Below are 27850 nucleotides of genomic sequence, written 5' to 3'. Positions count from 1 at the left end.
TGACTACATAAAAGCTAGCGTGGATTTCATTTATTACACATCAAAGAAACTAAAGTATATGTTAATACTCAAACAGGCTCTACTGATATTCATATTTGAAGAGATGTGAAACTATAGAAGAAGGTTTTATCCTTTATAATTTGTTAAATAAAGTTTTTTAAAACTAGAGCACATGATAAAAAGTTATTTACTGACCTTTCTTGCAAGCTTGAGATCCTCAATTAAATCCTGTTCACCTCGGGACATTTCATATATTGCCTAAAAAAAAAAAAAAAAAAAAAATCCAGCAAACACTGTAGGTCATTCCTTCGAGAAAGGAAAATTATATACAATTGATACTTATCATGGATTATTTAACTGATGTTATGAATAGCGCTCTTTAAAGGGACTCAATCTGAAAACCAGAATTCAGAATGGAATCTCCATTAAGTGGTTGCCACACGCTTTAGAACTTGACCCCATCAGAGTTAACTTTGATGACCACCACCCATTACAGTGTTCCTGCTCAGCATGTGTTACGAATTAGCACTCAAATATAAAAATGCAAGCTGAGTTTGCCTTAGGCATTAGTTTGCTATTCTTCTGAAAACCTACGTTTAAAAAAAAGACGATTTTTTAGTATGAGACGGATTTCTTAGTTGAATGCTAGCTCACCTCCTGACGTTTGATTTCTTTGGTAGTTAAAGACTCCTTCATGCTGACGTCCAGCATCTCGGACCACAGCACACTGCTTCTCCTTTTGGAAGGTGTGGGGGCTGTTGATCTGCTCGATGACTTCTGGGCAGAAGCCGGGGATCTGCTGTCACCACGAAGGGTAAATGACTTAAAAGTAAAGAAACAAAAAAAAAGAGGTGAACAAAAGAGAAGATTTAAAGGAGATAGTAATTATTCTCTTCTTTTTTAAAAAAAAAAAAAAATTGGAAAGACAAATTAAAAACAAAGTTCTGAGATTTCTCAATGCATAAAACAATTATCTGCCCAAGCTTCAATCTATCATTCTAAAATATTATCCGTCAGAATTACCTCTTGGGGATAAAAACTATTTAAGACTCTGCTGTGATATGAGATGTAACTTAATATAATGAGGTTATGTAAATACTGTTCTGGTAAAAATATTCCTTATCAGCATGTTAAAAAAATGTATGTTTAAATATAATCGTGTAAAACTGTTTGTACAACTCAAAGGAAAACACAAATTTAGGCTTCTCTGAAAAGCCCCCTTCCTACGTTACTCACCTCCTAGCCCCACCCCTGCTTACCTGAATTGTTTGACCAAAGCGTCGGACTGCTCCATTTCTTACAGGAGAGATCAAGTTTGCCAAGGATGTGACCCGGGCGAGAGGTCGAACTCTTTTATTGCTTGGCTCCTGTAAAAACAAAAACAGGTTACGCTAAATGTGTGTTCAGGTATAATGGTTTCCAACAAGTTTGGACAAAGTCGAACACTCTCAAAAAACCAGTATTTGTACATTATAAAACGCAGCAATATGGAACTCTGGAAATGAATGTAGTCTTTTTAAAGTTTATTATTTTATTTTAGAGAGCGCGAGAGAGCATGTGTGTGTGTGAGTGTGCATAAGAGAAGGGCAGAGGGAGACAGAATCTCAAGCAGACTCCATACTCCGCATGGAGTCTGCGTGGGGCTCAATCCCATGACTCTGGGATCATGACCTGAGCCGAAATCAAGAGCTGGACACTCAACTGGCTGAGCCACCCAGGCGTGTCCTGAATGTTGTCCTCTATTGTTAAAATGCTAAGAACACTAACGAGTAACAGTAAATTATGAAAAAAATAAAGGGCATGAGAAAGGCCAGGTGAGTATCACTTTGAGAACAGAATATTATCATTAACAAAAGAAAACTAAAATGAATTAGATTCCAGAATCCCATAGAACTTTTTAGTTTAATTCATTTAGTCACTTTTAAAAAGTGCCTAGGGGCGCCTGGGTGGCGCAGTCGGTTAAGCGTCCGACTTCAGCCAGGTCACGATCTCGCGGTCCGTGAGTTCCAGCCCCGTGTCGGGCTCTGGGCTGATGGCTCAGAGCCTGGAGCCTGTTTCCGATTCTGTGTCTCCCTCTCTCTCTGCCCCTGCCCCATTCGTGCTCTGTCTCTCTCTGTCCCAAAAAATAAATAAAAACGTTGAAAAAAAAAAAAAAGTGCCTGCTTATTATGAAAAATTTCAAATATACACAAAACTGAAAAGCAGCATAATGGTCCCACGTGCTTATCACTCAGCTTCAACAGTTTTCGATGTAAGAGTTTGCTTCACCTATTTTAAAGCAAATCCCAGACACTGTATCATTTCATTCTTAAATACTTCAGTTAGGGATCAGCTTCTAAATAAACATCTCTGCCCTGGAAAGGGTCAACTCTGAAGGAAGAGTGTCCCTGTATTCAAGCAGAGGCAGGACAGTGGTTAGGAGGGCACTCGGGCTCTGGAATCAGATGGGCTGGGTCCAAAGCCTGCTCTGGCACTTGCTAGGGAATATCCTGGGCCTCAGTTCTCTTATCTGTAAAACGGGGCTCATGTTAGACCTTCTCTTCCAGAGTTGTTATGAAGAGTAAGTAAGATATGTTTAAATGGCTTGAACGGGGCCTGGAACACATGAAATTTCTGCTACTACTAACATTCTGAGAAATATTTCCACTTAGTACACAAACACTGGGATTTTGGAATAATTAGGTTCTCTCTCAAACAATTTATTCACTTAAAGGAAAAATATATACAATTTTAGAAGAAATACTTATTGTTCTACATGTATTGTTTGTAATAGGTTAGCAAACATCACTTGATATTCAAGGATCTCAAGGCTTTTTACAGCTTGTATTACTCTCACTTTACTTCTAGGAAAATGGAGGCACACCATCAGGTGACTCATACAGGTACTGAAATAAAGGACATCAGATCATACCACAGCTCTAGCTTTTTCATGTCTGAGGGGTGTAATTATTTGTTGGTATTTGGTGCTTTTGACAATTGTGGCACACTTGACAAAATAACTCTGCTGACAGTTCAGAAGGACATACGATTAAATACACACTTGAAAATAAAATTAAAATTAAAGATAAAGACAACACTTAAAAATTAGCATTTAAAAAGGGCAGATGAAAATTCTTTCTAAAAATTCTTTGATATGACTAAAGTAAGGGGTCAGAAAATGGAGTAAAAATAATTCCCTTAGTATAAATGAAGAACAAAATGGCAGAAAGAGTCAAAATCCTCCAGAAAGAAGCTTCAATGATTTGAATATTCAGTGAGGCAAGGAGACCTGAACCAGCTCCCGCAGGTATACACCCGCAGCTACCCATGCACAGGTACACACGTACCAGAAGGGAGCGTGACTTACGGAGTGAGGAGGCTGTGGAGAGAATCAGAGCAGGTCTTTGAAGGACGTAAGAGGTGGTGTTGTAAACCGACCCTCCCCCACCAAAAGGATTAGTCCTAAAGTAAAACTTTGAATACAAAACCACTCCCGTGCAAATGTTCAATGCACTAAAAAAGAAACCTTCAAGATATGTAGGAAAATGACAGACGCACTGTGAGCCAAGGACATGTGCGAACGCCTTTCCAACGCACATCTGTGCAAGACTCAAGTGACACATGCACGACAGAAGGTCCTGCACGAGGCATTCCTTTCCATTTAGTGAAGACGGCACAAAGAGTCTTCTGTTTGAACAGAGATATAATTACCTCCTCACAAAGTAAGACAGGCCGATGGTAACTAGAAACAAAGCAGCTGTCAGAAAGTTCTGTTCCTTCTTGGAAACAGAGGTTAATTCCTCTTCCCCGTTTAAAGCAGAACAAAGTTGACTTTCTGCGAAGTCACAAAATATTTAATTTCAATTTAAAGCGTCTTTGGAAGGTGATCTTCCCAATGAATTTGAAAAGAAGAGTTAGTTCGGATGGGAGGAAAAGATTTTTGGTGTCTATTTTATTACACAACATCAAGGTAATGATAAAAAATCCTTTTCTTTATAGGATCAGTTATGTTCAACTGTTAATTTCCTAGGAACTCAAAATTATGTGGTATTTAAGGTTTAAACTACAGAATTTAGATTCAGATAATTAAATGTAGATATATCTAAAGCATCTTTCTGAAATTGATATAGATTTTGTTTACGTGGTCTATTTAGGGTGGCAAGTTATTAATGCGCAGAAGCAGTATGTGCTGGTTAAGTATGTTCTGCAGCCCTTCAGAAGGCCATCGATGTGACATCTTCAGAGGATATGGTAGTCTCCTGAGTTTACCTCATCTAAAATGTCTTGGTAAGAGTGCAGGCTAGCTCAGTCACTCAAGTAGGAGACTCTTCAAACGTCCCTGTAAGTACGGCACTAAATCAGGAAATATGGGTTGGGGTGTGGGGGGCGGGGAGGGGAGGACACCTCTGTACTTTTCACACATGTTTCTGGGGATCCAAAAGTAAAGGCCTTACTGCTTTACTAAAAGGACATAGATGATAAATATTTAGGGGACACAACACAAACTTTTAACATACGTATTTCAAGAGTATGAAAAATTTTAGTAACTTATAAAGTGTAGCTGAAACGTAAAGTCGTAACGCTGAATATGGCTCACTTCTGGTTCTAGGATACACATACAGTATTTGAGAAAAATATACAGAAAACTTTTGTGGAAAAGTGATATGGATTAGACCTTCCTCTATTATGTTATAGGGTCACCCTGAAGGCTTGGACAAAAACCTCCCTTTTAGAAACATAGGATTTGGCCTATGTAAGCTATAACCAAAAGGAGTTTTTCTTTAGAGGTCCAGATGAACCATTTTAATGATCTTGGTTTGGTTATTAAGAACCTAAACATGTGCACTGCCACAAAACTATTTCAAAGACCAAGTTTTTCGAGAACTGGTATTACACCCACGTGCGCCGCTCTGCACACACAGAAAGCAGGCCCAGTGTTCGGAGGTGATGAAGGAGGAGAGGGTAGGGTCTTACCTTTCTTACCATCACTCAAATTAAGGCTTACATCATGGTTTCGTCACTGCTGTTATTTTTGTTCTGGAGTGCTGTTTGTTGACAGTGTTACAGTGAATACAAAAAGCTTAAAGAATGAGTGCAGATGGGGAAACTATGCACCCTCCTCAAAAGACAATCTGAAAATCTACGCGAATAAACAAGGAATACCAACAAGTTTTATACACTCAAGAGCTTTCTACTGGAGCCAACCTCTCACCAGGGCCAAAGTTCACTGAAATGGAAAAATACCCCAATACCCTCAAACATAAATTTATGTTGTTTATTTAGGTTAGGTTTTAACCAGACTATCTAGTTTAGCCAGGCAATTGCATGCATTCTTTTATTTTAGGATATCTACTCTTACACTGAGTTTTTAATCAATTTATTTTAATAACCCAGTTGTAAACAGAAAATTGTTAAGATGGATTTGAAGTCTCTTACTGAGATGTATCTTGCATATAAAAGCAAAAACATAGAAAAATTCTGTTGTGAACTCAGTCTTTTTTTTTTTTTTGGAGGAAGTTTTTTTCTACTAATGATGTCACAAAAGAGGATAGGATAGAAAGGTCTCTTCCACCGTCAACCAAATCAAGGCACTTAAAAAAAAACACAGTATGGGGCGCCTGGCTGGCTCAGTCGGTAGAGCGTGTGACTCTTGATCTTGGGGTTGTGAGTTCCAGCCCCACACTGGGTGCACTTAAAAAAAACAAAAAAACAAAACCATAGTTAAAAAGAAAAAAAAAGTATTAAATCTGGGTTTATTTGTTTGGTTTACTGGATGAATAACCTTTTCCTCTATTTGGCAAGAGCTTTAAAATAAGAAAACTGAAAAGAAAAAATTATTTATAAAAAGATAAAAGAGTTATGATCACATAGGATTTCTTCCCTTTCTACTTAGTAATAGAAATTTTTTTTAGTCAAATTTAATCATTTATTTAAGGCTGTTATTGCTAGTACTAAAAACCTGACAACACTCCTGTTGCTTTTCATCTTTGGAATAAAGGTGTGCCAGTAACATGGCCAGTGTTTGATACCAACAAAAAAGGCTAGTTCTTGATGGTCCCAAATACCATCAGTTTCAGTATTTACACTAATGACCCTGTAGGACTTGCTCTACTCAAAGGAAATGCTTACACATTTTGAGAAAACCGAAACATAAAAGCGAAAACCAAAACCATAACAAACACCAAAGCTGAAAGTACACCAAACAAAAGCACAATTCCTGAAGTGGGCAGCTATTTTAACTACCACAAGGTGTATGCATGAGACACAGCTTTACTGAGGTACACAATAAACTGCACATATTTAAAATGTATAATTTGGTAAGTTCTGATAGAAGTACACAGCCACAAACTATCACCACAATTGAGACAAGAAGTATATAGTCAACTGGGGCATCGCTTTGGAATGCCCCCTCTCTGTAAAGACAGCTTTCATACTATTCTTACTTTGTGATCTTATCTTAGGCTAGAATAAACTTCTGCCTGCTGCTCGTTAAAAAAAAAAAAAAAAAAAAAAGTAGTATATAGTTAATTGAGTACAGGAACAGTATTTCTTTTCTTTCTTTCTTTTTTTTTTTTTTAAAGTAGGCTCCACACCCAGTGTGGAGTCCAAAGCTAGCCTTGAACTCATCACCCTGAGAGCAAGGCCTGAGCTGAGATCAAGAGTACAACCGCCAACCGACTGAGCCACCCAGGCGCCCCCAGGAACACTATTTCTATCACGTAAGTGAGAAGACAGTATACATGCCATACAGTATATATATTGTAGTAACCAGTATAAATAGAATATCCATATAAGATTAAATCAGTTGTCAAAATTAAATAAAATGGCACGAAAATCATGATTTATTTTGATAAATGTTCATAAAGACTTTTAAAAACCGCAGTGACTTTAGACGATTAAAGCTAAGACGGGAGAAGTACCTAAGTAATGATTCAATGGTCTAAATGTTCTAACGTATTTTTCTTTCTAAAAAAAAAAACCAAAAACAAAACAAAAAACCGCACACAACAAATTTATTAGATGTGGAAAGAAAAAGAAAAATAAGCACTAGGTCTGATAGCATTTTGGTTGCAATTTGTTCACGAGTGTGAACTTGCAAGGAAGGGATTCTTATTTTCCTTTTACCCTATAAAGCAGTTCCTCAGACTAGGTAATCTAACTGCAAGTTAAAAAGAACAATGTGTTAAGCATCAGAAAAGCGACCAATTTAACCAAATTTAGCAACGTGCACACTCACAATCTTTTTCTTTCTGTAGAAATTTGTGCACACTCAAGCTGTGCTGCATCTAAACCTATCCGCACGGTAGTTTCTAAACTTAAGCCATAGAGCCAGACGCATTTCCCACTTGCATAAAAATCACGTATTTCAACACTCAGATTAAAAGTTAAGTTTAAAATCATATCGTTAAAAATCTTAAAAGTTCCGTGGAATCAGAAAACATTCCTCTGGCTTAAATTTTCTTTCGGTCTTACCTCTTGTTCTCTGAAGGACTGATTATTAACATCCAGGACTCGGATAGTCCTTTTAATAGGCAGGAGACCTCCAATCTCATCATGAGCCACCATGCTTTCCCAAGTATCCCCTAAAGCCTCTGGAGTTAATCCACATGTGAGCGAGCCCTACAGCGAAGCCCTACTCCGGCACACAGGCTGGTCCTCCGAGCGCCCGGCACCCCCCGGCAGCCATCTGCCCAGGCCCGTCCCGGCGGTGGAGACGACTGCTTCTGCCAGCGGCACCGAGCAGGCGGCCGGACCTCCAGGCTCCGGGGGCGGGGCCCACCGCGGACCGGCTCCGGTGGGCGGGCACCTACGGCCACGTGACCCCAGTTAACTGACTGCTGGGCGCACCTAGGCTTCTCCCTTTTCTCTGCGCGGGAGAGAGCTTTCTAAGAGGTTGGGAATTTCTCCAGTAAGACGGGAAGGTTCAAGGAAACTGGGTTAATGGAAGGCTTTTCCTGATTTAAAAAGCATTCCGGAAGGGCAAATTGCTGATCTACGTTACCTACTCTAGGACTTGGCCACAGACAGGGATACTTTTCCTGTAAACCCTATTTCCTAGAAAGGAATTCAGTATGGACAACTTGACGACTTCAAGTAAGAAAACTGTAATTCAGAGTTAAGTGCATATACCAAAGAAAAGCCTGACTATGCAGGGTCCTTTTAGTGCAGGCATATTCAAAACTGTGAGATGAAGCTTTTCCACCAGTTGCCACCATTTTTTGTTAAGACTGGCAGTGAGCACACTTCAGTTCATTCCGTTCCTAACGTAACTCTTCCACAGGGCGATGGGTAAAAAGAACTGGGCCACCTAAGATGTTAAAGTTCAGCATTTCTCAGACTTGGAGGCAGATATTTTTTTTCTGTTATGTTTTAAAAACTTTGTATCTGTGTAACATGTTTTCTAACATAAATACAAAAAAAAAGGTGATTTCGTTCTAATAGCAGAGTCCTTCTCTATTCTGAATTAACTGATCTTGATATAGTCCTAAAAGAATCACAAGACTGGGCAACCTGGGTGGCTCAGGGGTTAAGCGTCAGACTTCGGCTCAGGTCATGTTCTCCTGGTTCATGAGTTCGAGCCCCGCATCGGGCTCTGTGCTGGCACCTCAGAGCCTGGATCCTGCTTCAGATTCTGTGTCTCCCTCTCTCTCTGCCCCTCCCCTGCTCACACTCTGTCTTTCTCTTTCTCAGAAATAAACATTTAAGGAAATTTAAAAAACTCACGAGAGCTACTTAAAATGTCTTACACCTTACAGACGGAGCAAGGAGGTTCGCAGAGGTGAATTAACTTGCCCTAAGTCACGTGCCAGTGACAGTCTCCAACTTTGTAGTCGAAATCCTTTCCTCTGGGGAAAAGCATGCTTATGATGGTTTGGTAGGTGTGCTAAGAAGATTTTCTTCCTCAACAGAAAGCACTGTATTCTATCTTGAAAGGTAGGATTTTATCTTAACTAGATGCTACTATGAAGATGATGCCAGTGATTTGCAAAAAAAAAAAAAAAAAATCTATTCTTAGGATTTATTAGGACGAGAGAAGTCTGAGAAATCTATGTGGAAGGCACTATTTTAGACTATGTGGGGGATACAAAAAGTAGGTTTCACATCTGCTCCGAAGTACTAGCAGACCATGATGTAAAGCTAGCCCACACAAAGAGACAAGTAACAAAAGCCTGCGAAAATTCCGAAGTGGCACAGTTAGCCGGTAAGTGGCACAGGGGTTCAGGAGAACCACTTCTGGCAGTTTTCCGGGGGGAGAGGGGGCTGGGCAAGATGCTATGGGAGAGGCTGTAAGGTGTTATTTGAGTGGTGCCTGGAAGGCCATGTTAGTTCTTCCCAGGTCCAGGTGAGGGAAAAGTGCAAGGCTTTCCCAAAAGAGCATGAAGGAGTGAGCACCCAGACTGTGGTCACGGGCTGTGGGTAAACAGGGATGAGCAGAGGATTTTACTGAGTAGGTGACAGATACCGAAAGTTAAATTGTAAGCTGGCGTTTCAGAGGCCTTGAAAGGTGACTGGACACATAATGCAAAAAGCACGATCCAGTATCAAGAACTTGGCGCTAAGGCAGGGACAGTGGGAAAGGAAAAGGGTATGTCGCACAAGTCAGAGGTGCCTACAATTTTAAAGTTAGGAGGGGTAACAGTTAATGCATATAAAGAAATGAGGAAGAATGAGCTCTGAAAGAGAATTCAGACTTTCATTTTAGATCTGAGTCTGAGGTGGGGCAAGAAATGAAAAAACTGAGCTAGGACTTGGAACTGCTGGACAAGGACTTGGAAGAGGCCAGAGGGCAGATTTAGCCTGGGGAGTCACATGCACAGGGATCAGAGTGGAAGCTATGGGTGAATGAGATGCTTGGGAGAAAAAATCTGGACAAAAAGAACAAGGGCCCAAGGATCCAACTTTGGAGAAATGCCAAGGGAAGAAGACTTTTGCAAAAGGAAAAGTCAGCAGAAAAGAAACATAACAAGATGCCAGCAGACGAAAAGGTGTTCATTGAGCAAAAAGGTTAAGAAAAGACTCATGGATTTGGTACTGACGTGTTTAATGAGGACCTCGAGTGTGCTGGTTCAGTGGGCTGAGGACAGGAGATCAATTACAGAGGCTGAAGAGAGAAGAGAGCAGAAGAAATAGTGGGCACAGACCACGTATGATGACAATCTGCAGAAAACAAGCCATGAAGGGCTGCAGGAGGCCTCGGTGCTGCTTTTCTCTCTGCAAACACCAATGTAATTTGTGTTCAAGATGAGGGTAATTCATCTTTTGGCTCTGAGCCTTTTTAAAAAACTAATGGTGACTGCGAATATTTCGCCGCCTACCCTTCGTCACCTGACCCCCTGATCACGCGTGTGGGTGACGTAGCTGGCCTCGGGAGCGGCTGTGCAGACAGCACCGTGCAGCATGAAAGTGGAACACCGAGCGATCGTGGGCAACACGCACCTGCTCGAGCTCTCAGAGCTAGAGAGGGGCCAGGCTAGAACCCAGCAGTCTGGTTTTGTTGGCTACGTTGGCCCAAAAATGATGCAAGCGAGGCCAAAACTTGGTGGTCACTGAGCCTCATAAGGGGATACGGGGCTTGCACACAGCTGACAGTTAGGAAAGAAGCTGCGAGGGTGATCTCATGGTCTCTTCCCTGACATCTTTCCCCACTGTTTTTCTGTCTAGTTCGGACAGAGGTAAGGCCAAGATAATGAGAAGAGAGTCCTCTCATTTCTCTCCTGCAGCTGAGGACCCAAGATATAAAGGGAGAAGTCTCATAAATGTAAAAATAGAAAGCCTTCAGGAGCCAAATGGGAGTTAACGGTGACAGTCACAGCACAAAAATCCCAGCTCACCAACTCTAAAATCTTTGTTTCATTTCGAATGTTCAGGGTTGTGATCTAAATATAACTTAGACAACTGTAGATAGCATCTAAAAAAGCAACAATGAACACGAGATGTTCGACATGCGCCGAGTGATGAGCCAGAGAGACTCTGGACTGTAACAATGCTCCCCGAAATCAGAGGGCTGAAAAGGTCCTTTGAGATCATTGACTCATCCTCCTCAGTTTTCTTAGGAGGAAAACTGCTGAACGGCAGTGAAAAAAGAGAAGGGAAACTTGTGTCCTTACTCCGTGCCAGGAGTTTCCTGCACAATCTTACCTCGCCAGCTTTATGAAGTATGTGTTATGAGCACCACTTTACAGATGGAGGAAGCCGGGACTCTGACAGTTTCGAAACTTGCCCAAAGTTGCAGAGTTAATCAATGGCTGGACAGGCTTGAAACTGGTCTCGCAGCTCCTGTCACCCACTTTCCAGGTAAGACTGGAAATGTCCTGCCACGAGCACACGTGTGGTACACGCTGCATGTGAGGCCGGAACTGGTCGTCCTCTGGGAGCTGGGCAACTAGTCCCAGGCAATGTTTGTGACATAAATGTCAACATTTTACAGAGAAGGAAATCATAAAACAATTGAGACATTATTTGCCTTAGAGCCTTTTTATAACAAGGCAGGCAAGTAAAAAGACAGCAAAATAGTTCCAGTTGCTTAAGTTTTAGAAGAGATCCTATTTCAACTGTTTCATAATGTTATTAGGATCTTATTTAAAGTATGATTAAAAAAATTTTTTTTTAAATGTTTCTTTATTTTTGAGACAGAGAGAGACAGAGCATGCATGGGGGAGGGTCAGAGAAAGGGAGACACAGAATCTGAAGCAGGCTCCAGGCTCCGAGCTTTCAGCACAGAGCCCGATGCGGGGCTCGAACTCACGGACTGTGAGATCATGACCTGAGCTGAAGTCGGATGCTTAACCGACTGAGCCACCCAGGCGCCCAAAGTATGATTTATAAATACTACATATCACATAACTGAAGCACAGATTGGTTAAGTGTCTTTTCTTTGTGTGGAAAATCTAGAATTTATAAACTTAAAAACTGAGTTTTCTAGAAATAATAATGCAGCTTTGTAACAGATATCAGTTTTTAATGAGAATACAGGTTTCTACAGACCAGTTATAATTATAAGCTCTGTTCTCCTGCCTGTAGGCAGCCTTCAATGCTTTCTTTCCTAAAATATGAAGAAGGTAAAGAGAAAGATAACATTGCTTCCCTTGTATAGAAAAAGGCTACTTACCTTTTTTCCTCCTTTTCATGTGAAATCAGAATTCTGGAATTTAGATTAATTACAGCTGAAGAATAATCATTACTTTTTTTGGGTCTAGATATTATTTGTTTTCACTTACTTTTGTCTGGAAGAATAACCAGCAATTGGAAATTAGGCCAGGAAAGCCATATTATGGGAAAGAGAAAACAATAGCTAAGCTCTCTGCTGCCCTCTGCATGGGATATCATGAAATGCAATTGCCAACCCACTTTTTTTTTCAGCTTTTTAATTATGTTTGTAAACACCTTCTATAGATGACTACATAAACAATCTTATCTGTAAATAAATACGGTAACAGTACAATTTGTTTCTTCAGCCCATAGCTCTCATGTTTTATGTTACTAAATTAAACCCGTTTAAAAGTCATTTAAGTGTATGAAAAGTTTCCAGTTCACAAGAAATATTTTAAGGGCTTTTTCTAAATATAAGAAAACTATGTTTCACTTTAGGGGCACCTTGGTGGCTCGGTCAGTTAAGCATCCAACTTTGGCTCAGGAACTGATTTTGCGGTCTGTGCGTTCGAGCCCTGCATCGGGCTCTGTGCTGACAGCTCAGAGCCTGGAGCCCGCTTCAGATTCTGTGTCTCCCTCGCTCTCTGCCCCTCCCCCACTCCTGCTCACTCATGCGCGCACTCGCTTTCTCTCAAAAATAAACATTAAAAAAATAAACAGAAAAAACTATGTTCCACTCTAAAACTCTAGAATTCAACATTACAAATAGCTACTTACTAGTATCTCACTAAAAATAGCTCAGTTAAAAATAGAACCTTAAATCTTACTAAAAAAGGAAGCATTGATTCAAATATGAAATGGAACTTCTAAAAAACAAGAGTTCCAAAATATTTAGTAACCAGACAAAAATATAAAAAAAGGCAGTTCCATTCGGACTAGATGAGCATGAAAGAAATTAGCAATATATTTATATGTAGATTTGAGTTTTAAAAAATCATTTGGATTAAAATTTTAACTGTATCCAAGCTTTACTAAGAACTTGGTTCAGAAAAAGACCAATTCAGCTCTTTATCCTATTAGAAAGACTATAAACAGAATCTCAGGCTAAGGAGTTTGCTATTACCAAAACCATGGTTCTTTTTTGCAGTAACAATACAAACAGCAAATAAAATGAGGTATTGGTGCTGTTACTGGTGACTTTTGATCTCAAGTACACAGGATAACAAACAACTTCCAGTATAATGTAAGATCACTTATGCTTGTGTAACAGGATGTTGAGTGGGATTTTTCTCATTGCCCCCTGAAACTCAGCAAAGCCAAAACCTAAAGACAAATGGTACCATGTCCTGTGCCCAGGCCCCTGTCCCCTCGGCCCACTTTTACTTCGTTACTACAGCAACCAGCTGCGCCAGGCAGCTCCTGCTTCCCACTGTGGGCTTCCTGGATGCTGGGGTGTGTGGCACTTACGTGTGAGAAATTAACACCCCACTTAATCCAGTGACTAATGGAGCACAGGAGCTGGTGAGTAAAAGCTCCCCCTTCAGTCCCTTGACAAGACAATTTTGCAGTGTATTGTACATGGCTCTTCAGAAGGTTCTAGCACAGTCAAGCCTCAGTTGCCCACAGTGGTGACCAGCTTAATTATAGATACTTGGCATTAACTGCCTCCTTCTGTTCCCTGGGACCACACCTCAAAATAGACGGTCAATGAGCTCACGTCTCAGGCCGATTTCTGGAGGTAACCCTGGCTAGGACACGATACTGAGACTGGCCCTAGAGATTAGACACACAGAATGAGATTCTGCAACAGGGTCCCTCATTAGTAAAATGGCGAGAAGGACTACAGCCTTTGATTGGTAGAGATGGGGTGGTGAGGCAGTGGTGGAACACGAACTATTACATCGGGGGCAACGGTAAAGATTGTAGAGTCTGCTGGCGTCCGTTACTTGCTTTCAGAGCTTTGACAAAGCAGCTGGTGACCTCCAAAATCTTCTCAGAACCATTATGGTGGGAAGGGCCAAGTGGGAGCCCCTGACAATTCTATCCCCTACCCCTGGGACAAGATAATAAATAGAAACAATGCTGCGCACCAAGGGAAAATGCAGAGGTAGTCATCAAAATTACAGCAGGCAGGAGGGATAGTTTCCACTACATTTGCATTCAACGAATCTATGGGCCTTCTTCAGTGAGATGGATCGAGACAGCCAACAGTGGACTACCGTAAACTTAACTCGAGTGGTGGCTTTAATCTTAGCTGTCGTGCAAGATGTAGGTCCTTGACTGGAACAGATCAACACATCCTCTAGCATTTGGCATATGGCTATTGATCTGGTCTGAGGGTTCTTCTCTCCCCCCTCCCCCGCAATGTGTTCTTTTCAATTCCCATTAGTAAGGAGGATAAAATGTAACTGGCTTTTATGGTGGGAAGGACAGCAGCTTGTATTTCATGTCCCGAGGCTGTTAACTTTTCTGTTCTGTCCCAGAGTCCAAAAGGACTTGCTATCCACAGAACATCATGTTAGTGTAGTAAACTGATGACATCATACAAATAAGATTTGGTGAACAGAAAATGGCAAGTATTCTGGACACTCTGGGAAGTCAAATGTATGCCATGAAAATTCCGGGTCAGCCACATTCGAAAAGTTATAATAGGTCCGATGGCCTGAGGCTCTCTGGGATGTCCCCTCTACGGTAAAGAACAAGTTGCTGTACCTTGCATTCCCTGGCACTAAGAAGGGGCAAAGCAACAGGTAGGATTCTATCTGTTGGAGGAAACACCTGCTGCATCTGGGAATTCTGCTCTGACCTGTTAATGGAATAATCTCAATGCTCAGTTTTGAGTGGAATCCAGGGCAAAAGAAGCCTCGGTTGCAGGGTCCAGGCTGTGGTGCGAGCTGCCCTGCTGCACAGGCTATGTGACCCAACACGTCTGATAGAACCGGGGGTCTCCATGGGAGACAAAGGCAGGGAAAGAACTGCAACACAGAGCCCTAGGGCGCTGAAGCGAGGCTATGCCCTCCATGGCAAGGAACCACGTGTGCTCCTGGTGTGCTAGCAGCCCTAGTAAAGACGGAGGACCTGCCCACGGGACATCAGGAGACTGATGCAATCAGACATGCCCAAAATGAAAAGGGTCAAGTCTACCAAGTCACAAGGTTGGGCAGGTACGGTGGCAACCTATTATGTGATGGAACGGTCTGTTTGGAACCAGGCCTGAACAAGACCAAAGGGCGTAGGTAAATTACATAGATGTCCCTGACGGTCCTGGTACATCACACCAATATTACCCCTTCAATTCCTCATTTGGTGGTGGTGGGGGGAGGGTGGGTAGCTGAGGGTGGTGCTTGATTAAGGACAATCCTGAGGCAGAGCAGTAAAGGGAAACAATTGCAGCAGGCAGAGCTGTAGGCAGTTTACTTGGCCGTCTACTTAAACAGAGGGAGAAAGGGCATGAAGTACAGACAGACACAGGCTCCTGAGAAGTAGTGAATGGCCTGGCTAATTGCTTAGGGGCTCGGAAGGGCAAGATTAAAAATGCTGAGAGAAGAAATTTTGGAAAAGAGGCATATAAATGGGCCTAGGAAGTGTGCACAATGTGGGGGGATCTCTGTCTTATGTTAATGCCTCAGAGGCACTAGATAAACACAATGATTTATCCTGTGCATATCAACAAGTGTCTCTCCTGGGCCATCGTGGTGCTTCCGGAAGAGGCCCATGGAAAGAGGGGCAACAGCGCGGGTCTGAAGGATGTGTACGGGTCCACCAGCAGGGACTCCCTTTCACCGAGGCGAGGGAACCACTGGCACTGCTGAGTGTCCACCCTGTCAGCAGTTGAGAAGGGACGATGAAATCGGGACCGTTCCCCGAGCAGACGTGGCAGCTAGTCGACTACGTCGGACCCTGCTACTACGGTGGGCATGATTCGGCCCAGCTGGAACTGACATCTCCACTGGACGCTGGATTTCCTCCTCTATCCTCAGGACCTCTGCCAGCACCGTCCTTTCAGGGCTTGTACAGTGCCTGCTTTACTTCCACGAGACCTTACCCAACACTACTACCTCAGACTTACGGGCCCATTTCATAGCAAAGGAGTTACAACAACAGAAAGGTAATCAATCACCCGATCCACCGGTTCTTCCATATACCCCGCTGTCCAGAAGCAGACAGCTTAACAGAACGATGGAATTGTCTATTAAAGCGTTAGCTATTCTAGCAGCTCAGGGTTAAAATTCTGCAGTGTTGGAGCACTGTCCTTCAGAGTGTGATACACGTGAAACGGCCTATATATGGTGCTATGTCCTCCACAGCCGTCACACTTGGTCCTAGGAATCTGGGGGTGGAAGCAGAATTGGTCCCTCTCACCACCACTCCCAGATGTGGTGTTTCCCAGTTACAGCCTGGCTCTGGAGCCACCAAGGCTCAACAGAGATAAACAAACGAGGGGCTCAGACCCTCGAGGATGAAGTGGGGCAAGCAACTTGGACCCACCGACGTGCTGGCCAAGGCTGAGGGAGACCTATTATGGCAGCAGGGGAGTAAGGTGTTCCTGAATCACGCCTTTATGCAGCAGCAGAGACTGTAACTTGCTCCCGTGTACAAAAACTTCTGCAGAGATGGTGGCACGTCACAACCCAGAAGTCTCTGTGACAGACTGGACTTAAAGGGGTGCGTGAGCACATCTGAACAGTACAAGGAGCTGTACAGTATCCTCCTCCTCACACCCCCTAACCCTACCCCTTAATCAGTTGCATATGTATCAATCGCGTGTTCTGTTCTAGGGCTTCTCAAGTGCATCACGAACGTGCAACCTGCAAATACGAGGGTTATATACCCTATGAGGCAACGTGGACCCACGTGCCAAGTCAACAACTCACTCTGGTATTGGCATTTCCTCCTTTTCCCAGTCCCTTATTTCCCCCCAAAATATCAGCATACAAGCTTTGCCTCAGGTTCTACTTTCTGGGATAAACCAAGATTAAGACCCCCATATTTTTAATCTGAGGAGGCATCAGCAAGCGGCACCAGCCATCAGCTGAGGGTGAGAGAAATCTATCACGGGCAGTGGAGGAGTAAGACAATGTGTTTTCATCATGACTTCCTTGCAGGACTTACTTATTAGAGGCCGATCGGGGATGCACCATCCATACCCCCTACAGCCACCCCCACTTTATCAGAAAAGAACTGAGAAATAAAGCTGTTGGTGTTGGGGGCCTGTCGTTCTATGAAACGAGACTACTCTTTCCACTCTGCAAGCCTTCCTTCCCTTAGGAACTCTCAGAAGGAGAGTGGGCCAAGATGGCACTCACCCTACATGAATTTCTGGTTTCTCTAGTACAAAGCCCAGAGGTGAGATTGAAGATATGGTCTTGCTGGGATGACTGCATGTGGGTGGGCAAAAACCAGCATGTATTGGAAGGCTGCACGGTATGCTACTTGCTAGAGGTTGTCCAAAAGATGGGGCTACTCTTGCAAGAGACTATCAATATTTAGGGAGGGTTCACAGGAACGGTTATCAACATTTGATGGAGCCATTGCTCACGTAATCTCACCCAGTAAGGCAAAGAGACTTTATTTCTGCTCCCCTCTCCTTGCCTAACATCTTGGAGGAGGCTGGGTTTCAAAAAAGTGGAGACATATGCGATGAGCAGTCTGTCACCTCTACACATTTCTAGGGTCACTGACAGATACAATCTATGCCTCCACTGGAATGTAAGCTTCATGAGGGCAAAGACTTTGTTTTGTTCTCTGTGTCTAACACTTAGTAGGAGCTCAATAATAAAGGAAGGAAGGAAGGAAGGAAGGAAGGAAGGAAGGAAGGAAGGAAGGAAGGAAGGAAGGAAAGGGGTGGGAGGGGAGGGGAGGAGAGGGGAGGGGAAGGGAGGGAAAAGGAGGAGGGGAGGGAGGCAGGCCGGCCAGCCAAATGTGCTGAAGAGTGGAGAAGAGCTATGAATCAAATTTGAGATTAAAGTTTTATCGTTAAATACAGAAAACAGAGGTTTAGAATGGTTACATAACTGGGGCGCCTGGGTGGCGCAGTCGGTTAAGCGTCCGACTTCAGCCAGGTCACGATCTTGCGGTCTGTGAGTTCGAGCCCCGCATCAGGCTCTGGGCTGATGGCTCAGAGCCTGGAGCCTGTTTCCGATTCTGTGTCTCTCTCTCTCTCTGCCCCTCCCCCGTTCATGCTCTGTCTCTCTCTGTCCCAAAAATAAATAAACGTTGAAAAAAAAAATTTTTTTTTAAAAAAAAGAATGGTTACATAATTTACACAAAATCACATAAGTAGTAACAACTGGTTAAGTTCACAAGTTTGCAACTTCTAAACAATCTTTATTGGCCTTAGCATAACTTCATTTGATTTATGGCTTATTTTATATTAGTTAACAGAGCAAACAGAAGGAGAGGTTAAAAGCAATATAAGTAATACCTCTAGAAAGGTAACAGAGGCCAATACATCAAGGAAAATAAATACTACTATGGGAAAACAAAACAAAAAAATTAGAGATCTTGGAAATATTTTTAAAAATTGTCAAAATTTTATCTATTGCCAAAATAGAAATGTCAATAGTTCGGGTAGCTAGTAGAATAGACACTAGTGAGGCATTAGCAAGCTAGAAAATGAACCTGAGGAATTCTCCCAGAGAAGAGCATACAAGATTAAAGAGATGGAAACAACAAAAAAAGAGTTAATAAACATAATTCCAGATTTTCTAAAATCTTCCTGAGTTCTAGAAGCAAAGACTAGACAGTGAGAGGATGAAAATAATCTAAAAACAGGAAAATTTCACAAGGCATTTCTGAAATAAATATAATTCTTTACAATTAGAGGGTCTGAAAAATGCCAAATAGGATGAAAATAAAATTTAACTAAAACTCTCAAACTGTAAAAATATTAATGATCCCACCAAGAGACAAAAACAAGAGACTAAAAAACAAAACTGCAACATACATAATAAACCAGAGGTAAATATCCATATGACACAAAGAACTCAAATTACTTTTTTCCCTTTTTTTCTCACATTAAAAAAAAAAACAAAAACGTTTTGAAATGTACATAAAATTTACCACTTTAACCACTTTTAAGGGCACAGTACAGTAGGGAGAGTTCAGAGGCATTAAGCACATTCACATTGTTGTGCAACCATCACCACCATCATCTCCTTCTGTCAACTTCCCAAATGGAAACTGTATACATTAAACTTTAATTACCATTTCCCCTTTCCCCAGCCCCAGGTAACAACTTATATTTTTTACCTCTATGAATTTGACTATTCTAGGTACTTCATATAAGCAATATCATACATTCGTCCTTTTGTGTCTGGTTTATTTCGTTTAGCATGTTTTCAGGGTTCATCCATATTATAGCATGTATCAGAATTCCTCTTTAAAGCTCAATATTCCACTGTATGTATATACCACATCTCATTTATCCATAGGAAATTTCTTTTTATTCCTAGTTTGTTGGGTGTTTTATTTTTTTTAAATCATGAAAGGGTGTTGGATTTTGTCTAATGCTTTTTCTGCATCCATTGAAATGATCACCAGGCTTTCTCCTCCTTAATTCTGTTACAGTGGGATTATTACATTGATTGGTTTTCATTTGTTGAACCATCCTTGCGTGGCAGGAATAAATCTCACTTGGTCTTAGTGTATTAATTCTATTAATATGCTGAGTCCACTTTGCTAGTATTTTCTTGAAGATTTCCACATCGACACTCATAAGGGATATTGGTCTATAGTTTTCTTTTCTTGTAGTATCTTTGGCTTTGGTATCAAGGTATTGCTGGCCTCAAAGAGTGAGTTAATAATTGTTCCCTCCTCTTCAATATTTTGGAAGAATTTGAGAAGGATTGGTGTGAATTCTACTTTAAACGTTTGGTAGAATTCACTAGTGAATCCATCCGGTCAATGGCTTTTCTTCGTTGGGAGGTATTTTGGTTACTTATTCAGGCTCTTTAATATACAGATCTATTCAGATTATCTCTATGATTCAGTCTTGGTAGGTTATGTGTTTCTAGGAATTTGTCCTCTTCACCTAGGTTATGCAATCTGGTAGTGTAAAATTGTTCACAGTTCTCTCTTATAATCCTTTTTATTTCTGTAAATTGGTAGTAATGTCTCCACTTTCATTTCTGATTTTAGGTATCTGAGTCTTCTCTCTTTTATTAAGTCACCTAAAGATTTGTCAATTTGTCAATCTTTTCAAAGAACCATATTTTAATTTCATAGATTTTTCTCTATTGTTCTATTCCCTAATTTATGTAATGCCCCCTCTAATCTTTATTATTTCCTTGCTTCTTCTAGCTTTGAACTTCGCTTGTTCGTCTTTTGCTAGTTTCTTAAAGTGTGAAGCTAGATTGCCGATTTGAGATCTTTCCCTTTTTAATGTAAGAGTTTATAGCTATACGTTTCCCTCTTAGCACTGCTTTTGCTGTATCCCACTAGTTTGTTATGTTGTGTTTTCATTTTCATTTGTCTCAAAGTATTTTCTAATTTTCTTTGTGATTTCTTCTTTGATCCATTGGTTGTTCAATAGTGTGTTCTTTAATTTCTACATACTTGTGAATTTCCCAGTTTACCTTCTGTTATTTCTAGTTTCATTCCATTGTAATTGCAAAAATATTTTGTATAATTTCAGTCTTTTCAAATTTATTAAGGCTTATTTTGTGGCCTAACATACAGTTTATCTAAAGAATGTTCTGTGGGTACTTGAGAAAAATGTATCCTCTGCTCTTAATGGATAGAGAGTTCTTCTGTATATGTCTTTTAGGTCCAACTGGTTTATGTTCAAGTGCTGTTATTTCCTTATTAATTTTCTGTCTGGTTGTCTATCACAATTGGCAAAAATTTAAAAGATTAAGAAAGTCCAGGATTGAGAAGAGTGTAGAGATATGTTTATTATCATACACTGATAGAGAAGTTTAAATTTGTCAAATTATTGGAAGGCAAGTGAACAGTATTATCAAAACTGAAACTTGCAACCCAGCATTTCCACTTCTTGACATCTGTATTAGAGACATAGCAACAGTTCCTCCTTTGTGCACAAGGAGAAGATACACTGCAGCATTATTTTTAATATAGAAGAACTGGAAAACATACTAAAGTACCACTGCTAAAGGATTGGTTAAGTAGATTATCATACTCTAGACTATGGAATACAATATGGCAACCAAAAAAGAATAAGGCAGCCTTATATAGTAACGACAAGAGACAAAGAGAAGAAGCAAGCTGTAGCACATGTACATGACAATCTATGGGTCACCATTATATACATTGTGTGAAAGTACGTAAATAAACAGAAAAGAACCCGGGACACATCAAATAGTAACTGGTTACTTCAGAGGATGAAGGTGATACAAGGAAACTTAAAAAAAAAATTTTTTTTTTTACATTTTGAACAAGGACAGTGCATTCTTGTATTACTTTTGTAATTAAAAAAGGACACAAGCATTTAAATGCACATATCAGTCCAGGAATGATTTACAGTGGTCTAGGAACAATTAAGCTTAAGGATAAACAGCTCTGGATACTTCAATGGCTTCTCAGAGCATTATCAGGAATAATTGTTTTACATTTTACTTTTGTGTTTTTGGCTAAGAACCATTTTCCTATATCTATCTTCTGTTCCTCTTCACTTTCATCACCTGTACTAGCAGCTGGCTTTATTTTTTGGACCTCTGTCGAAAGAGAAATCATGTTTTATTGTGTTATCTTACAGGGCGGCCAGTAGAGATCGTAAGTTACATCAAAATGCAAGATGGAGGGCAGTAAGCTATTCATAAATGAAGCCACTAGGCTTTAGCCTACCAGCTAGCCTCAAACTACTCAAATCTGTGCCTCAGAATAACTGCCAATTACCAGTCATGGTTCTAAGAGGTGGGTTTCTCAAAAGTAAGATTATATTAAACCAGGAATTGACAAAAGACAATTATAATTCTAAACAAATGCAAATGCTTTTAAAATAATTTATTAGGAATAATATACATATCTCATTATTATGTTTAACCTAAAATTTACAGAGTATACCAATACTCAAAGTATAACCCTTTGGTATACTATTTAACTTATAAGAAATGAGATCCCTAAATCTGGCCATTCTGAAAAAGAACAAACCATTTATGTATTTTAGAACATTCTTTTGAAGTATTCCGGTTTGTTTTTTGATCACTGACGATCAGAGTTAAAGAACTTTAGTCATAAAATATGACACAGTATTACTCATCCCAGTATTACTTTACATTAATAAAGTAAAAAGTCACTTTGGACTCTTCCTATCAAAAGAAAAGGGCAAGGTTATGGTTGCTAACAAACAGCTGAGAAACGCCTTTGGAAAACAAATACTGTGTTCCTTTTTGAAAATAATTTTCTACATAACATAGTAGTAAGGCAAACTGATAAAAGATAGTTCTAAAATTTTACTTAGAGACAAATTTGATAAGCAACCACAATTTCAACAAACAGCCAATGATCTACTACATGACAATTTGTTAACATCGGTATTAAATTGTTAGTGTGAGAGATCCAAAATCAAAATATATAACACGATGCTCATGTTACATGCTTATCTAAGTCCAAAGTCTTATTTCACTTATTTGACCTATACTACTTTATCTGTTCGTTCACTAAATATTTACCAAGCATCTATTATGTGTCAGGCCATGTGGCTAAGGTGACTGGAGTATAGAGGTAAATAAAGTAATGGTTCCCAGCAACAGGCATCAAAAGATTATACAAACTGATTATATATTTAGCTTATTACATAATAAAACTGCTGTATTTAGAGGAAAGGCCAGGCAGAAAACAGGGCTGGGGGAGCTGGCAGAGTATCTGTTTCATGGTGTGTTTCTGGGGAGAGAGACAACTTTAAGAATGTCACATTCTAGGGGCGGCTGGGTGGGTGGCTCCGTCGGTTAAGGGTCCGACTTTGGCTCAGGTCGTGATCTCACGGTTCTTGGGTTCAAGCCCGCGACGAGCTCTGTGCTGACAACTCAGAGCCTGGAACTGCTTCTGATTCTGTGTCTCCCTCTCTGCCCCTCCACCACTTTCTCTCTCTCTCTCTCTCTCTCTCTCTCTCTCTCTCTCTCTCAATAAATAAACATTAAAAAAAAGTCACATTTTCAGTTTTCAGCTGTGGCCATACTGCAGAATCACCCAGACATCTTCAAAAACAAACACAAAACCTAGATGTTCTCAGGTCCCAATGTCACCCATCCTTACTCTCCTGCCCCCACACTCAGGGTGTCTGGGACAGGGCTTGGCAGCCCCCTCCTCCCCCAAAAGCTCCCCAGGTGACTCTGGCCTGCAGCCAGAACTGAGTCGTTATTTTCAAGGTGTAAATACAGCTTAATGCTTCTGTGATGATCAGAACTTTATTGCTGACCCTCTTTCCTTCTCAAGAAATCCCATTTACTCCTTCTCTATTCATTTCTCCCTACCTAGGGCGTTCATGGTTCAACCAGCCCAGGTTGGTGGGGGTGGGATACAGGGAGAGGGGTAAGACTCTGGGAAGGGCTCCTGGAGATAATGACCTCGTGGGGATAGGCAGGCATTCTCCAGGCAAAGAAAAGGAATAAGGATGTACAAGGGAAAGGAAACAGGAAGTATGATAAGAGAAATTTTGGAGAGACAGAGTAGCGGAGCCCATCATAGTGGGGATTACATGTTACACAAGACATTTGGGTTCTGTCTTTAAAGCAATGAGTGGCTACTGAAAGAATTTAAGCAAGGTACTGAAAAGACCAAAGAAAGATCAATAAGGCATCAGAAAGAGGCTACAGGCAGGGAGGCCAGTTAGAAGGCTGTATTTTGGAAGCAACTGGATAAAAGGATCCGAAAAACAGGACTGTGTTCTGGCTTAAAGATTCAGATCAGGGAGTCATCCGTTACAGACGGTGAATCTGGCGAGTGAGTGAGCTCTCCAAAGAAAGATCAGACGTAAGAAGAGACAAGCGATGAAGACAGAACCTGTCTGCTCTTCTCATCTCCACAGCCCCACTCTTGCTCCAGGCCTCCATGCCCGGTGCCAGGCCCTCACGGACTGGCACTTTCTACACAGATGGAGGGACCATGCTGTGGAAGATCAGTTCAAGACTCCACAATGTCGTCCCCGTTGATTTTCAGATGAATGAACTCCAGCCGATCATCTTAAGCCTTCAGATTAAGGGACCAATGAACCCTCTATACTACTTCATGTCTTAGTTCTTCCTCATATATTTCTTAAAATTTTCTTTCATGTTTACTTTTTCGAGAGAGTGAGACAGAGCACAAGTGGGGGACGGGCAGAGAGAGGGGGAGACCTAGAATCCCAAGCAGGCTCCAGGCTCCCAGCTGTCAGCACAGAGCCCCACAGGGGGCTTGAACTCACTAACCCTGAGGTCATGACCTGAGCCCAAGTCGGCCACTCAACTGACTGAGCCACCAAGGCACCCCATTCCTCATATTTTTCTTTGGCTCTTTCAAAATAATTTGTTTATCATTCCTTACACATAACTGATTTTAATTCTTGACATTTATAGACGCTTCTTCTCTCTCTGCGGTTGGTTTTCCCCAGTTCGTGTTGGCATTCATAAAAATCCAGCTCTAAATTAAAACCTCCCCAAATCTTCTATTTCTCTCTCCCATTCCTCCTCCTAACACCATCATACTTCTGTAATCTATGCATATAGGGTTTTGTCAGAGGCTCTTGTTTCCCGTCTGTATGTAGTCTTATCTGTAAGTTTAAGTATAGGAACTGAACATTGTGGGCGCTCCATAAATGTTTGTGGAATTAAAAAAAAAAAAGAATAAAAGAAAGAATTTAGACCAAACCCTAGTCTAGGTCTTGGTTGTTATTCAATAAATTATTTCAAATTCATTCTTTTCTTATCACAGTTATACATGATTCCTTAGGTTTGGAACAAATAGAGACTACAAAGCATAGGATGCAGCTGGGATTGGTTTTTTTTTTTTTAATTTTTTTTTCAATGTTTATTTATTTTTGGGACAGAGAGAGACAGAGCATGAATGGGCGAGGGGCAGAGAGAGAGAGGGAGACACAGAATCGGAAACAGGCTCCAGGCTCCGAGCCATCAGCCCAGAGCCTGATGCGGGGCTCGAACTCCCGGACCGCGAGATCGTGAGATCGTGACCTGGCTGAAGTCGGACGCTTAACCGACTGCGCCACCCAGGCGCCCCAGGGATTGGTTAATGTGACCAAACTTTTATAAGGACTTCTTTCTTGAATATAATTCCTCAATCTGAAGAAGTTAACAGTAGTATATGCAAATGTGTAACTATTGTCCTAAACTTGATAAATTTTGAACGACAATAAAAGCTTATCTTTTGGCTAGTTGATGAGTATTAGTATCGGTTCATAATAGAAGATCTATCCTAAAAATTATAGCAATTCAAGTAATTCCAGTAAATTCAATGTCAATAAAATCTGCTAAAATTGTATTAGGTTTAGAGGAAAGCCGAATTTGCCTTTCACCACATCGGGAGACATAACTCTGTGACTAAGGTGGTGTTAGTGACATAGTTTTACAATTTTTCCAAATCCTTTCATAAAAACATACAGAACAAGGACAACAAAACCAAACCCCAAAGTCAAAATGTACAGCACCATGTAATAAGGTACACACCCCCATGAATCCAAACATACAAGTTAATGTGGATAAACTAGTAACAACTAACTGTATGATAACCTATATAGTATCAGCAGAGAAAAACAGCATCTGTCATGTTTGAGTACAGAAGAATCCCCAAACTATCAATAGCTACTCACTGCAAAGTGAGGCAGCCCATTTTGAGCACAGTAACTGAAACTGGAAAGGGTTTCACCTACTCAAGGGTGGCAGTAATGGGTTCATGGCTGGAACACGTGAGCTTAGAAACCCTCAAAGCTCCTTTCCAAGACAAAACCCTACACTATGGTGCAAGTTCTGGGAAGAGATTTCAAGTAGAGTGGAACAGAGGTGACAGATATACGGGAAAGAGCAAGTTTAGATAAAAGTTGAGGAGGAAAACAGGTCCTGAAGAACTCAGAGTGTATCTGTATTTATCATTTCTTAAAGACAAGAGAAGAGGAAGCTTTAGAGTCTGAAAGCTAGAAAAGCTCCCTGGACTCATTCTTCCTTTCGAAAACTATTTTCACATAATAATGACCAATAGAAAAGGAACAGTCAAATCCCATATGAAGTTTTCGTCAGAAAAAAAGTGTAAGGGAAAAAAATAATACCCCTACAAAAAATAAAAGCATGGTAGAAAAACATGCTCACCAAAAAACTCTAATATTCCAAAATTAGCTATAAAAGAGCCGACCTCAGAATTAGAAAGGTGGCAAAATTGAGGAAAGAGTTAAAAATAAAAGAAAATATCCAAAACGTGAAATCAGACAAAAGGAATTCCTGAATGTCCTTTCAATGGATTATCTCGTTTTCTAGGGCCATGTACCTTTTGTCTGATTTACTATCTGTTACTGATTAGGTTTCCTGCAACTCTGTCAGGGTAGATGTGAGCTGAATGCCGACAGCAATGCAAATACATTTTGTAGGTAGAGACGGAGATGAGGACATTAATCTGTTCTGCATCTAATTTAATTTAGCAATCTCATTCCACCATTCTTTCTTTCAGTAACTGGAAGACTTCAGTGTTTCCTATAGTCCTTTGATTGGCTTTACCATTCTGTTGGTTCATTAATATGTTAATTAAATCGTTGACGGTCTTCTCTCTTTAAAGTAAACAGAAAAAAAAAAAAAAGAAAAAAAGCAGCTGGAGCACCTAGCACAGCCAACAGAAAACACAGACTACAGTGAAAGGAAGAGGCAGTGTTTCCCCACAAACCTTTTGTCTGTCAGAAAGTGACGAAGCGGACGACTATGAGACCCCCACGGTATCAGCCTCTGTGCACAAAGGAGCGGAGGGAAGGCGACTGGGCTTCTCCGACGGCCCTGAGAACAGGGGAGCCACTCTCTGGCACCCAGTAGTCTAACCTGAGAAGGGTCCCGGGATCAAACTCTCAGGCTGAGGGCAGGGACCCTTCCAAGCAATAAGGTTAGCAGTCTGGGCCATTTAAACTCTGGAACTCACAGCACTCCGAGAACTGCGAGGAGGAGGGTCCAAGCAGTGAATAGGGCAATAGAGGCAAAGACCAGAAAAAGCTCAGACAGAAAAAGGAGGGAGCAGAAAAGAAAGGTCTCAGAAAACATGAGGCTCTCCTGTGACAAACCACTGGGTGGCTCAGTCGGTTAAGCATCTTGTATTTCAGCTCAGGCCATGATCTCTCAGTTCCGGAGTTTGAGCTCCGCATCCCCATCGGGCTCTGTACTGGCAATACAGGGCCTGCTTGGGATTCTGTCTCTCTGCCCCTCCCTTGTTCGTGCTCTCTCTCAAAAATAAACTTTAGGGGCGCTTGGGTGGCTCAGGGGGTTAAGCGTCCGACTTCGGCTCAGGTCACAATCTCAAGGTTCGTGGGTTCGAGCCCCGCGTTGGGCTCCGTGCTGACAGCTCAGAGCCTGAAGCCTCCTTCGGATTCTGTGTCTCCCTCTCTCTCTGCCCTTCCCTTGCACTGTCTCTCTCTCAAAAATAAATAAACCTTAAAATAATTGTTTTTAAATGAACTAAAAAAACCCCCCAAACCAAAACCACCTCCTGAAGACACCAGAAGAGGGAGCTCTGGAGCGATGAAGCCGAACAAGGGCTGCCAGGGCCCACTCCTCCTCCCCTGACCACAGGAGAACTGACTGTACTTAACAAAAGAGCAACAGAAAATCATAAATCCCCTTTAAAGCTATTATAAGAAGGCAGA

The 27850-nt window shown here is 41.3% G+C and overlaps 1 protein-coding gene across 2 annotated transcripts in view; it reads right to left on the bottom strand.

The window, feature by feature from the left end:
* NET1 (neuroepithelial cell transforming 1) overlaps positions 1-27850 on the bottom strand; it is a 60446-nt gene that overhangs the window by 5699 nt on the left and 26897 nt on the right. The window contains exons 1-4 of one of the 2 annotated variants that reach the window (XM_043563357.1): positions 7453-7765; positions 1260-1367; positions 655-822; positions 196-258 (exon numbers count right to left, since the gene is read on the bottom strand). In XM_043563357.1, coding sequence (XP_043419292.1) covers positions 196-258; positions 655-822; positions 1260-1367; positions 7453-7545 — 432 coding nt within the window. In that variant the 5' untranslated portion in view covers positions 7546-7765. Of the gene's footprint in view, positions 1-195; positions 259-654; positions 823-1259; positions 1368-7452; positions 7766-27850 lie in introns of those variants that run through there. The other variant, XM_043563356.1, reaches the window with a different exon arrangement.

The sequence above is a fragment of the Prionailurus bengalensis genome, chromosome B4 (genome assembly GCF_016509475.1).
Source record: "Prionailurus bengalensis isolate Pbe53 chromosome B4, Fcat_Pben_1.1_paternal_pri, whole genome shotgun sequence".
NCBI lineage: Eukaryota > Metazoa > Chordata > Mammalia > Carnivora > Felidae > Prionailurus > Prionailurus bengalensis.
The sequence above is the reverse complement of the archived record's forward strand: the minus strand, read 5'-3'. Positions and strand labels throughout refer to the sequence as shown.